Raw genomic sequence first — 14,504 nt, forward strand, 5'->3', positions numbered from 1 at the left:
TATCTGGCAAATGAAGGCCAAAGTGGGTCTTACAACTGGGCTAGGGCTTCGGTCCAAGCATTTGTTATACTTGGACGACTCCAGAGACTGAGTGAGAAAAGTCAAATAAAGAGAGAAGGAGAGCGAGAGGAGAGATATGGCTACAATGAAAACCACATGTTAAACAATGTGGACCAGAACTTGGCTTGTGGGAAAGCTGAGAAATCTGAGGACCTGTTAGTGTCCTGTGGTTCTGATCCTTCATGACTCTAATTTGCAGATTTCTGATTTAAAGAATAGGTATAAGCTGCAAAAACACGGTCAAAAAATCCTCAACTAGTGGGTTGAGGATTTTGTATTTTTGTCTCCCAATTATGACAAATTGCTATATAAAATAAAATACAACAATTAAAACAGTATAAATGGATAAAACTAAATAAAAGCAAGCCTTCACAAGTTACTCTTACGATCTGTGGACACCGTCGATACCTTTAAAAAGAAGTTTAGGTCCAATGAGAGAGAGTTCCACAACCTGGGAGTCACAATCACAAACCTGCATTCTGTTTTTTGTCCTTAACCTGGACCTTTGTACAAGCAACAAGCACTGAATAACCTAGTAGTTACTTATAGATGTAGTAGATCACTAATATAGGGACAGATCTGAATGTGATCCTCGAAATCTTAAACTGAATCCTAAACTTTAACATAAAGAGGTCAGAATCAGTGTCACATGGAAGCTTTTGGTGCACCTGATGAGAAGACTTGCAGCAGCATTCTGTACTATTTGTAAGTGATCCAGGGATGATTTTTGCAGGCATAGGAATAATGAATCACAATAATAAGGGCATGATGAAATAAAAGTATGTGTAATCAGAATATACTTAATACTGCCAATGTTCTGCAGATGATAAAAACACATTTATATAATACAGCCAACATTCTTATCAAAACTCAATGCCTGATCAAAAGTAACACCCAAATTTCTCACAGTCAGGAGAACTGAACATGAAATGCGTCCAAAATTCTCAATAAGTGTGGAAATGAAGTTGTCAGGGGCACAGATAAGAACCTTCGTTCTTATGTTAGTATTTAAAGACAGATGTTTGGCTTCCATCCTGTTCTTTATAACATGGATGCAGTCCTGAGGACAGAAAATTTGGCTACATTCTGGGGTTTAAATTAAATGTACAACTATTATCTGTGTAACAATGAGATGCCTTCAGAGGTATTCAGGATGTGTCCAAGTGGACGCATATACAAAGCAAACAAGACAGACCTCAGAACCGTACCTTGGGGCACACCACAAAGTAAAGTTACAAGAGTGGAAACAAAATTAGAAGAAACAACTGAAAAGCTCTTGATATACTCGAATATATTAAGAGCTTAAGTCTCTTAATTAGAATATCATTATCAGCTGTGCCAAAAGCAGCAAAGTCAAACGTGGCCAAAAGAGTCGACTTTATGGCTTTTTAATTGTGAAAATTGCCAAGAAGGACATGTATTTTGAACTTCCATCTCAAGAGAGTCTGAATTTCCTTCTGAATGTGAAATGTAAATGTTTTTAAAAAGTACTTAAACCTCTTAATAGGTTATTAGGGAATAGTTTAATTGGACGGGTGCACTTTAGATTGAACTGGACTGTGTGCAGCCTCTGAACCAAAATGAGTTTGACACCATTAAATTAGTTGTAAAACTGACATAAATTAAATTGGCTTGATTACAGTTGATAAAAATACATCAGGCATTTTAAAGTCATGACAGGCAGATGACCAAATGATGAATTGGAATGATGAAAAATTGGCTAACTGATCTGTAACAAAAACTATATTTAAATGCAGTAGTTGTTAAATTAGGCAAAGGACTGAATCTACCAAGTGTACATAAATATTTTAGAAAGTGATGTGTCAGAAAAGGTTTCCATTAAAGCCTTTGTGCACACGTCCTGAGCTGGATTTGCCATAAATAATACCCTGTTCACTCAGTCAGTAATTCCTTAGCAATTTTCTTTAATCCCACAATTTTTCTTTGGACCCACACACACATGTATTTTTTTTTTCAAAATACTGACAACCCAACGCTTACTTCAGCTTTAGGCAACCAGAGTACAGTCCTTTTAAAAAAAAAAACCCAAAAAAACAAACTACAACCTTATTGCTTCCATTGGAGTTACTGAAGGTAAGAAGCAGCATGCTGACTTTGCAATGTTCAGAGAAACTGCTAAAACCTCAGAAGCTACGTCTCAGACACTATAAGCCACAGTTACCATGTTAAATGTTAAAGTTCATGACAGTAAAATTAAGTAAAATTAAGGCGGATTTGGAAGTGTTACCAGAACAAACTCAAAGTGAAGATCCACTATGGCTAGCACACAGCCTATAAGCACATAGTTCATGTCAGCATGGTGGTGGAGAGGGGAAGATTTGGGCTTGTTGTGCAACCACATGACCAGGACCTGGATACAGTCATTGAGTCAATCTTGAACTCCTCTACATGCCAAAGAATTCCAGAGTAAAATGTGAGTCCAACTGTCCGACACCAGCAACAGGACAATGATCGCCAACAAAATGACTGAAAGAGGAAAAGGATCAAGTTGTTGCAATGGCCCACAGTCCAGATCTCCACTCTGAAAATAGGGATAGCAGGACCTTCAGAGAGCTTTGCATAAACTGATGCTGCAATGGCAATGAACTAAAGCAATCTTAAAAAGATGTTATAAACGATTATTTCACTGTATAGTCTTGTGAAAACTTTGTTTTTCACATGACTGAGACAGTTTTGCCTTTCTAGGTTGGGTTAAGTTTAGGTTTATTACATATGATGGCCCAGACCTTATAGGGATAGAAAGATTTGCGGCTAGTAAGCAATAAATCAATACATTTGAAAGGAAGTACATCTGAGCAGGACATGCTGCTCATGTCTGAATCCCCATCACATCCACTCATAGTAACAAAAATGCACTGACACCAGCCAAAAGGCTTTTGGCTTTTAAGCCTAATCTTTTGAGAAGACATTTTACTCTGGTGGTCTGTAAAAGTTTGTTTAAGCAGAGTTTCACATTAATAATCTTCTGGCTCTCGAAGACACTAGTCAGCTGACAGGGTTTCAACAATAACAAGCCCAGTGGCCCCTCCTGGATCAGCCTGAAAACATCTGACAGCTCGGTCCAAGAATGCAATTCCAGTGAAGAGTTCAGGCGCCTCCGTCCAATATCCAGTCTTGTTACAAATCTGAAGTGTGGCCCAACAGCTGTTTTGTCTACACATGTGCAGTCCAGAAAAAAGATCATCTAATTTACCACAATAACAAATGACACAAGGCATCACCTGTGTTGATGTTAGTTGAGAATGCTTTGCTTCTTTTATTGATTTGCTTTCCTTCTTTTATTGATATTTATTTTTATTTTTTTCCTTTTATTTTTTTATCTTTCTTCCGTATGAGCTTACCTGCGATAGCTTCTGGACACTGGACACTTATAGATCATTAGGACTAAAGTGTTCTTAACAGTTCTTAACGTGTGTCTGTGGCCTACACACAGCTGAAGCCTGATTACAGCGTCTGGGCACCGAACAGCCTCAATAGCCTGGAAAGGTGCTAACCGCTAGGCTAACTAGCAACAAGATGCCTTCCCTCTCCACAGATGACTACCACAGCCTCCTGCAGAAGATTGCAGTACTGGAGACAAAAAGTCATCGCTTAGAAGTAAACGTGGTGGTAAATGGACTGTGTGGAAATGAAACAACCTTGCCTTTGATTCAAAACAATGGCGATGAGCAAGCTAGTACACAGCTAAGGAGCACAGATAACATGACCAAGAAAGTAGACTTGCATTATAATAAATCCTCAAGCGATGATCCCCCCTTGGACTGTCTTGGTGCAAAACCAAGACATAAATCATGACTCCTGGAAGGGGGAGGACGTATCACAGGCAGGGCACAGCGAGCTGAAATCTCTGAAACTGACTGGCTTTCACTTCCTACGAGACAGAGAAGCTCTTCTACCCCTGTATACGAGAGGAAACAGGACTGGACAACCGTGAATAGGAAGGTTAACAACAAACCTCCAAAACAACTGAATGTCAAACTGCAGAACAGATTTGCTCCACTATCAAAGGACCCTGGATCTATATCGGACAACCATCCATCTAAAAGTAGCGAAGTAAGGTCTGAAAATCTGTTGAAAAGTGAAAGGCCACAGGGAAAGCTAAAGGCTAGGCCTGAAACTCTGATTGTGGGTGACTCTGCCGTAAAGGATGTAAAGGATGTGCGGTAAGAACACTCTGTCTCACAAGTCCTCTGCTTTCCTAAGGATACGGTCAAGAACCTGAAGGAGAGAATTCTTCAAATTGCAGATGAATATCCAACTGTGACAAACCTTGTTCTGCATACAGGGTCAAACAATGTGTCCAAACAACAGTCGGAGGTTCTGAAACGGGACTTTACTGGATTATTAAGTACTGTAAACTATCTGAATGCAGCTGTATTCATCAGTGGACCTGTACCGCCCATCAGAGGAGGGGACGAGAGATTCAGGAGGGGACGAGAGATTCAGCAGGTTGTTTGCACTGAATAAATGGCTTATATCAGCATGTACTGACCACTCAGTGCATTTTATCAAGAATTTTAATATTTTTGGGAACACAGGCATCTGTTTAAAGCAAATGGATTTAATTTTAACAAGTCAGGGGTGAAACTGTTCACCTCCAACTTGTTTTATTCCATACGTCATCCATCTGTGCTTGGTGCCAAGGCTGAGATGAACGAGGAGTTATCTCATAAAGAGGAACAAACAGTACTCCAAGAACAGACAAAGCCCAGCAGAAACCTTGAGGAGGATCCTCATCTGCCCCCACCCCAGAAGAGCTTCAGAAAGGAGAGACATCAGAGGCAAGAAGAGGGGTCCCTATTTGCCTCCAACTCTCTCAACAACACCAACGACCAGGACCAGGGACCACGACCTTCCCCAGTCCCCCAAACCCCTGACAGGCCATCACCCTCCTCCCCCTCCCTTTCTCCCTCCTCCCCACACCTGAAATTCACTGAGGAGATGATGGAGCGGGTCAATGCTAGGCTCAGATCTACCCCCCGGCCCAATCCCTTTTTGTCCCCCATAAACCCCCCACCGGAGCAGCCAAAGGTTCGCCATCGAGCCCCGCCCTCAACAGAGCAATCGAAGTTACATTGCAGAGCCTCGCCCCCCTTAGTTCCTCCTTACCACCTTCATGGCCTGTCTCCGCAGTCTGATGTGTGATGTGTGGAGGGTCCGGGCTGCGAGGATTATGGCAGTGATGACTTTTCCCAGGAGAAGCTGGGACCCTGTTTACTAGAAGGTTTTAAAATTTCTGTACTTTTAGGTGACAGGAGACATGTGGCCTGGTCAAAACACAGGCCCCATCCAAAGCTGTGTTTCTTAATGTTTACAGGCCTCCCAAATACTGCACAGACTTTTTTAATGACCTCAGTGAACTGCTGTCTGTGATCTGTGTTGATTTCGACTGTGTAATTATTGTTGGGGATTTTAACATCCATGTGGACAACCCTCAGGACAAAGGGACTAAAGACCTGAGTAACACTCTGGGCAACTTTGGGCTGACTCAGCATGTAACAGAGGCCACACATAATAGAGGACATACTCTTGACCTACTGATCTCCAAAGGCCTGAGCATTTCAAAGGTTACTGTGTCTGATGTGGGCCTGTGTGATCATTACTGTGTTTTCTTTGAAAGTAAAATCTCAGCCCACACAAATATATCAACAGCAGTGATCACAAAACGGTGTATAATTGAAAACAGTAGTGAGATCTTTAACCAGGTCTTCCCATTAACACCTGGCCTGTCCAGAGGTTCAGTCAATGAGCTCGTCAATAGCTTCAGTGCTAAAATGTTAAATGTAATGGACACTATTGCTCCCATTAAGGTGAAGGTTATCTCTGGAAGGAAGAAGTCTCCATGGAGAAACTCCACACTAGTGAAAAATGAAAAAAGAGAGTGTAGGAAAGCTGAGCGCAGATGGAGAAAAACAAACCTCCAGGTTCATTATGACATCTATAAAGAGAAACTTCACAATTATAATTTACAACTGAGGAATGCAAGGAGGTCCTACTTCTCTGACATCATCACCAAAAACAGTCATAATGCTCGGGTCTTATTTTCTACAGTTGACAGGCTAACAAACCCTCCTGTGTCAGTGGCAGCTGAACTTCATTCGACCGTGGCCTGCAATGACTTTGCCAAATCTTCACAGACAAAATCCAAAAGATTAGACAAGCAACTGGTACATCAACAGCAGATCCAGGATATGTACTGTGTCCACCGAAAAACTGTTCAAACACCACCAAACAGTTTCACCCTATTAACAGCAAAGACCTGGATGACATCTTAGGTCAACTGAACTCCTCCTCTTGCTGTTTAGATGTCCTGCCAACAAGTTTTTTCAAAAAGGTCTCAAAGACTTTAGAGTCAGACCTGTTACAGATCGTCAACTTTTCTTTAATATCAGGCGTGTTTCCAGAACCACTAAAAACTGCTGTAATTAAACCTATACTGAAAAAGGACAAGCTTGACAAGACACAAATGAACAACTACAGGCCGATCTCAAATCTCCCATTTTTAAGTAAGATCATTGAAAAAGCAGTTTCTCAACAGCTCAGTTACTTCTTAAAACAGAATAACTGCTATGATGCCTTCCAGTCAGGTTTTAGACAGAACCAGAGCACTGAAACCGCTCTGACCAAAGTGTTTAATGACATATGTCTGAATACAGATAGTGGAAAAATGTCAGTCTTAGTTTTACTGGATCTCAGTGCAGCATTTGATACTGTTGACCACAACATATTACTCAAACGACTGGAGAACTGGGCAGGTCTTTCAGGAACTGTACTAAACTGGTTCAAAACATACTTAGAAAACAGGAAATACTTTGTATCAATAGGTAACTTCACATCTGAGCAGACAAGTATCACATGTGGAGTTCCCCAAGGTTCCATCTTGGGACCCCTTCTGTTTAACATTTACATGCTCCCACTGGCACAGATTATAAAGAACAACAAAATAAACTACCACAGCTATGCAGATGAATCACAAATATATATCACAATGTCACCAGGAGACCGAGGCCCTGTACAGGCTCTTGGTAAATGCATTGAGGAAATTAATGACTGGTTGTGCCACAATTTTCTCCAGCTAAACAAAAACAAAACTGAGGTAATAGTCTTTGGCGCCAAAGAAAAACGATTACAGGTCACCAGAGAACTTCAATCTATACATCTAAAAACCACAAACCAGGCGAGAAATTTGGGTGTAGTGATGGATGCAGACCTAAACTTAGATAAACACATTAAGACAATAACAAAATCAGCTTACTATCACCTCAAGAATATTTCAAGGATAAAAGATCTGATGTCTCAACAGGACCTGGAAAAACTAGTCCATGCAGTCATATTTAGTTGGCTTGATTACTGTAACAGCATCTTTACAGGTCTACCTAAAAAATCAGTCAGACAACTACAGCTCATTCAGAACTCTGCTGCTCGAGTACTCACTAAGACCAAAAAAGTGGACCACATCAGTCCAGCTCTGAGGTCTTTACACTGGCTGCCTGTCCGTCAGAGGATAGACTTTAAAGTTCTGATGCTGGTCTATAAAGCTCTGAATGGTTTAGGACCAAAATACATCAGTGACCTCCTGACCCAGTATGAACCTTCCAGATCCCTCAGGTCATCTAGATCCATTTTTTTTTATCAGTTCCCAGAGTTAGAACCAGACACGGAGAAGCTGCATTCAGCTTTTATGCTCCATATATCTGGAACAAACTCCCAGAAAGCCTTAGATCAGCTGAAACACTCAGTTTATTTAAATCCAGGTTGAAGACTGACCTGTTCTCAGCTGCATTTGAATAAAGCACCAAATCCACACTTTAAGCTTAAATTTCAAAACTTACATTTTAACTACTGATTTTATCTACTGTTCTGATTTTACCTACTGTTTTTTGTAATCAATTTTAAATCATGCTTTTTATTTGTTTTTGTTTTTTAATGTCTCTGTAAAGCACTTTGAATCACCTTGTTGTTGAATTGTGCTATATAAATAAACTTGCCTTGCCTTACAGGATGTTGTAGCAAAGAACAGAGAGATCTGTTTGCAGAAAGTGGCTGTATGGATGTAAGTGGATGGGATTATTTTATAAGAAGTGAGTCATGATGGAGGCTTAAGAGCCAAAGTGTTTCTACACAGTGTCTAGACTATTGCACAGTGATACTACACTGATATAGTACAAAATATATCTGAATTTAATACAAGTATGAATAATGAGCCTTCTCTATTTGTTCCCATGCTTGCTTTATGTTGAACATTAATTGAAGTAAACAAGGAATTTGATCTGGGAATTTCTTTCATCACACTTTTCATCAAGAATATGGAGCTTCATAAATTTTTGTATCATTCCTACTTTATCTGGAACATATGTTTAGTACACTGGCCTTGAAGGACAAAGTGAGAGTGAAAAAATTTGAAAAGGAAACAAGATCTTAATCCAAAACACAGGAAAAAACAAACAGATTTGGCTGACATTTTTTGTTGGACTGCTATTATGGCACCTTGCCACAAAGCTTATGTATTTATATAGATTAAAAAAACCCAAACAAAAAGGCCCCCAACAACAACTAACCATTCAGATCCTGAGTATGTTTATCCAATGCTGGACAACATTTATTGGCATGCTGAGGAGAACTGTCAGGGTACTGGGTCTCCTGACCCAGCGTGTTAATTCTTTGTGATTTTTTGTATTATTGCACTTGTGTGAGTTATTCTATGGTTTCTAGTTTTGATCCCTTGTCCTTCATGTTTCTCTGGGTCCCCTCTGTTCTGTGTAAGTCTGTATCTGCATGTTTGAGTTTCCTTCTGTGGCTTTCGGTTCTTAGAGCCCTCTGTCTTATGGTTTACATCTCTGTGTTTCTTAGTTGCTGTCTCCACCGTGTCAAGTTCGCGTCTCTGTGTCTTACTTCCTGTTTTACTTTGAAGGTCAGTGTCTTATGTGAATGTGTTCACTTTACGCTTCCTTGTCTCGTCAGTTCTGATTTCCCCCAGCTGTGCTCTCCTTCTGTGTCTCATTCCCCTCGTTACTTCCAAGTGTGTGTACTTCCCTGTGTTTCTCTGAGTCAGTGTCGTGTCGTTCCTCATGCTGTGTGGATCTCCCTGTGAGTTTAGTGTGTTATTCCCCAGTTTAGTTTACTTTGTATGCTTGTTTTTCTGTGACCAGCAAATAAAGCTGTGGTTTTGAGTTGACCCTCGAGTCTGTGAGTCCTGCATTTTGAGTCCTCATCTCCTGCCTGCCACAAAGCGTTTTATGACAAGAACAGTCTTTTGGTGATCTATTGTTAGCTAAATGTAAGTAAATATTAATAATAATTTAAAAAAAACTACAGACACTATGTGGCCTAGAGTTCCAGCACCTCAGAAAACTGAGTCACATTATTATGGCTTTTACAAATGACCTCTCATTTGGTGGTGTCCTTAAGCAATGAAATGTGGGGCTGCTCATGAATAGCAGCAACGATACACACACACATTAACAGAGTGAAGTCAAATAGGTAACATGTGAAAACACACAAAGATACATGCACACTGCTGTCACAGTGAAAGATAGTTATGAAACCCAAGTAGACAACGCTTGCTTCATGCCAATTAAACACTGGCACGGCTGGAATACATGGTAACATACACAGAAACCGAGAGTGGAGAAAAGTTGTAATGACACAGCAAGAGAGGAGGGATTAGGAACAAAAACATGGAAAAAAAAACGTGAAAAAACAAAAAAGAGAGGAAAGTGCCGCTGTTGAAGGGCACAGACAGGCTGTTATAAAGTTATGTCATTGCACCAATCTTAGAATATTTTCTTTATAATCCTGAGACATATGTTTACATTTTTGTTGTTTAGATCTCTTAAGGTGGAGACTCCACAGACCTATGAGCTCATACAGATTATGAAAAGATATTTAACACACAAGAGTGAAAAAAAGTCAGACAGGTTTTAATGTGAACTTTAAGAAATTTTAGTTTTTCTTTTTTAAATCCTAAAACTGTAATTAAACACAGATAGCTCTGATCAAACAAGGTGTATTTGTATAACCATAAATGAATTATCTGTGAGAGAAATGTAGCTCATTTAAATGTCAGTATGTTGTTTGATTGAGAGTCATGTGGTGATAAGCCCCAGTGACATTTTTTACAATTATTCTTATCAGATCAGGTTTAAATACTGAAACGCGTTCACAGAAAATAGTTTTTTTTTAAGCTGATTGTGGAGTATGAAAGAATTATGCACTCAACACAATTACACACACTTTACTAATGAAAAAGTTACATGATGCAAACTGAAGGATTCAATATTTTTTTAAACGTAACGAATGAATATGAGAAGAAGAAAAAAAAACTTCCCAGCCTGAGTTTTGCTACTTTATTTGGCAAAAACAAAAGAAAAAAATCTCTGACCTAACTGTTGGATTTAATGACTGGAAAATGTGTGTGTACTGATGTTCCACTGACCTCTTTTTCTTACAAAATCAATTAAGATGGCAAAAATAAAACCAGAAATTTTGATCATATTTCCCATAAATGTCTCTTCCATCAGGTTCACCTTCACTGAACTCCAGACATTACACCTAGTTTGAAGGAACAATAATCAGAAGCTCCACTGGTCAATGTTTTGAAATGTTACAAATGTTCTGTTGTTTCGTATGATTGAAATCAAAAGAGAATTAACACGAGAATATAGATTCCACATTTCCATATCCTTCGTACTTGAATCCACGAAGTAAATACTGAAAGTTCATTATTGAACTTGAAAATACCGTTTAACAAAAAAAGCATCTTCGTCTTTAGTTCCTTTTGTATCGTGTGGCAAATCTTGGGTTAGCTCAGATCAATCTTAAAGATCACATTAGATCAGATTATTGAATAAGAATGAGCTGTAGATTTACCACACACTGACAGCCTAACAAAAATTCTTAACTTATATTATTCAAACTGTAGAATTCGCTTCATTGTAGTGACGTTTGCTGGGGTTTGTTGGTTATCAAATCAGCCTTAGAGACTGTGTGACTACAGCTAGACCTTCCTTACATTAGGTCAGACATTCTTACAGCAGAATTTTGCAGTTATCTGTAAAGACATGAATTTAGTTTGAATAATTTTGCCATTATCACATTAAAATCCACATTTCTACCATTGGGATACCTTTGGAATGAGGGGCCTGAGCTTTCTCTTTGGCTGGCAACCCATACCCTGAAGCACAGCCCGTTCTCACTCCCAAGGCGTAACATCCCGACGATTGGTCAAGTCCTGCGGCGTTCCTGAGGAACGCGAAAGGTGACCTTCCGCGTTCTTATGCTACGTGCCGAGTTATGGGTGAAATCCAGTACAATCACGGTCCTGAGGTAATACACGTTCCAGCCATGTATTCTAGCCCTAACCCCAACCTTGTCCCTAATGCTAACCATAACCTTATCCCTAGCCTTAACCATCACTATAATGACGTTAAACAGTGTTTTCCAAAGGATTTAAGTAAAATGAACGAACACGTGTAGATTGATTCCAAACGTTTTTCATGTTTCCTCGTTTTTCCGATCTCATCATTTAGGGACGTGTTAGGTGCCTGGAAGCGGAATATGTTGACGAATTGTCACCTAGCATAAAATATTAGTTTTTGGGAGTGAGAACATGTTGTGAAGCAAGACCCCTGCAGCAAAGATTGGGTTAGGGTTGTAGGACATTACATCATATGAAATGTGGTTGTGAATGGTTACCTGTATTCAGTAGCAGATGACCTGTCTAGTGTATCCCATGATTCACTGTACATGGGATACTCATGGGACCCCCATGGCCCTCAACTGGACAAGCGGTTAAGAAAATGTATTTATGCATGTATGCATATATGTATTTATGCATGTATGTATTTATGTATGTATGTATGCATGAATGTATGTATGTATGGATGGATGGATGGAAGATTGCAAAACAGTTCACTAAGCAACTCGAGCTGCATTGCATCAGACACAATAACATGCCTCACGTCATTTACCAAACACAACCTCCCAGTTTGGCTAGCTGTTTTGACCGTGATTGATGAACCAAACCATCCATTTGTTGGCTTTGATGGGATGTTTACTTGTCACTCCTCAATTTGTATATCGTATTGGAGTGATGAGCTCTGGTGCCTGGACACCGAACTCTAGCCGTAGTCTTCTGCTGTAACGAAAGACTCATTTCAGATGTGACTTGTTTGGCTGAACTAACATATGGAAGCCATAATTAAAATAATCTAGTGTATTTACCCTTAGCAGGCAGATGTTACCGTAAGTTATACAGTTTTTGCATCAGTCATCAAAAAAAGTCTTGGAGCGATATTTTAAACAACTTCTCATGTTTCTGTTATTAATGCAACAAGTACCATGTGTGGCACGAAGATCACAGCAAGTCAGAGAAATTAAAGACAAATGAACTGAATAAGAAGAGAAGAGGAAAGAGATGAGAGCAAAAAGGAGGGTAAACATGGATAGAGATGTAAAACCTTTTTTGGCCGAGGTGACTGAGAGTTAACAACAAACAAATGGGGCTAAAGAGCTAAAACCAATGACAGAGCAGAGTGATTGAGTTTTCATTCTGTATGTAGAGTCTAAATTTAACCCACAATTGTTTCCAGGCTCAGGAGAAATGGCATCCCACCCACATGTGAAGCAGACACGAGATCATGGGTCTCATTCAGTTTCAGTTGTCATCAATCAGCTTGGGCTGTGTCCCCTGCCAGCATTACATCATGGCATACCTATTTTGATTTTAACAAGCCAGAGAAGTCATTTGGTGCACTGGCAGCGAGAGTCATACCACGTCGGGACTAATCAGTTCTGCACAAATTGGAGGAAGAACATTCAGAGCTGCTTAAAAGCCCTGGGCAATATTCCCACAATGTAAAATCATGTTTGCATGCTAGGGTCACTTGTGCTTAATCACACTACAAGCATCCACTGGCTCAGATGTGCTGTTGTTAAAGATCTTTTGGGGCATTAAGGTCCACCCAAAGGGATTAATTATACTATGATGTAAAGTTCTCATGTTCTTGCATGTTTTTAATGTATTCTCTTGATATATATGGTACATTTTATTTTTGCAAAGGTCACACTGGCTGTACAGTACAATGCAAAAGCTCTAGGTTCTCAGAGGGATCTGACTGTTCACCTATACAGCCATAATGATAATAATGAAAAGCAAGCCGCAGTTACATGAAGAACAAGGAGTTTTGCAACAGATGGTGCAGCTTCTATAGAGCCACAGTCTCAATATAATGAAGCCATGGGGTATTACGTGATCACAGAAGACAATGTAGCAGAATAACTCTACAGAAGAGCTTTGGGAAGATGTTTAGCAAGTTCAGCAAATTCAGTAAGTGTACCATGTAAGCCATTCTCGCTAATGCTTTTATGTTCTATGTTTTTACATTATTATGATGTGTCATATTTTAATTTCAGCACTTTGTGATTTTTATCTGTGAAAGGTACTATAAAATGCATTTTACTTACTTAGTTACTTACTAACTGAATCTATCAGCACATATTTCCAAAGAATTTAAACCAAATGACCTGTTTGAGTGTTGCGTGTCAGTTTAGAAGTCTTCTTTCAAGTTTTTAATAAAGTATTAATGTTTTCTCTATTCTCTATTAATGCTATACTCCAACTGTTCTTCTTCATTCCTATTCATATTTTGCTGATGAGAACAAACAACATCTTTTTGCTCACCTTCTAATATTGTGAGGTTCTTCAGAGCCGTGGAGTGCTCCCAGTCCTTCAAACGGAGGTCCTCTGTGATTGTGTTCAGGATCTCCATCTCATTCCTCAACTGGGCCTCCGTGTGGACGTGGGTCACCCATAAACTGCTGGTGTCCTCTGTTATGTTGCTGATCTGGATCTGAATGTGGGACGTTTATGACTCAGTTTATGAAAAGTAGATCTGATGTAGAGGTAACTTTTGTGCAAGCTATTATGAACATCTAACCTGTAAGTCACGTATCTTCAAATGGTGAATACTGACATCGTTGCTGAAGGTGTGGTTGACAGCTCCCACTGTCCAGTTGACCTCGTCTAATTTTTCCCTCAGTTCACTCACATGACTCGAGGTTTCCCTAAAGTAAATCAGAATCCCACAGAAGTCCATTTGAATGTTATTAAAGGCAGTAGACTACAAAAACTGTATTAAACGTGTACCTCAGTAGGACATCATGATCACGAAGCCACGTGGATGCTCGGGCCACCTCCGAACTCAAGCTCGTCAGGTTCCGACCCGCGGAGCTGCTTAGCGAGGACAACCTGTCATCCAACTGCACCAGGTAGCCTTCTGACTGTAGAGAGTGAGCCTGCATGCTCCTCAGCTCCACCTCCAAGCCCTGCAAGGAAAAGGACTCTGACTAATGGTAGTATTTCTATCATCAGCCTTTATTTTTCAACCTTAAACTTAAATTAATTAAGCATTGTTGGTTTGTTG

General features: G+C 39.8%; 1 protein-coding gene across 1 annotated transcript in view; it reads right to left on the reverse strand.

Annotated features, from left to right (window-relative positions):
- Positions 1-14,504, reverse strand: part of scara5 (scavenger receptor class A, member 5 (putative)) — a 103,293-nt gene that overhangs the window by 44,388 nt on the left and 44,401 nt on the right. Inside the window, exons 5-7 of the mRNA XM_082504953.1 lie at positions 14,228-14,406; positions 14,019-14,145; positions 13,763-13,931 (exon numbers count right to left, since the gene is read on the reverse strand). Of these exons, the coding sequence (XP_082361079.1) occupies positions 13,763-13,931; positions 14,019-14,145; positions 14,228-14,406 (475 nt within the window). The remainder of the gene's footprint in view (positions 1-13,762; positions 13,932-14,018; positions 14,146-14,227; positions 14,407-14,504) is intronic.

Source organism: Aulonocara stuartgranti, assembly GCF_965226115.1.
Source record: "Aulonocara stuartgranti genome assembly, chromosome: 15".
Classification (NCBI taxonomy): domain Eukaryota; kingdom Metazoa; phylum Chordata; class Actinopteri; order Cichliformes; family Cichlidae; genus Aulonocara; species Aulonocara stuartgranti.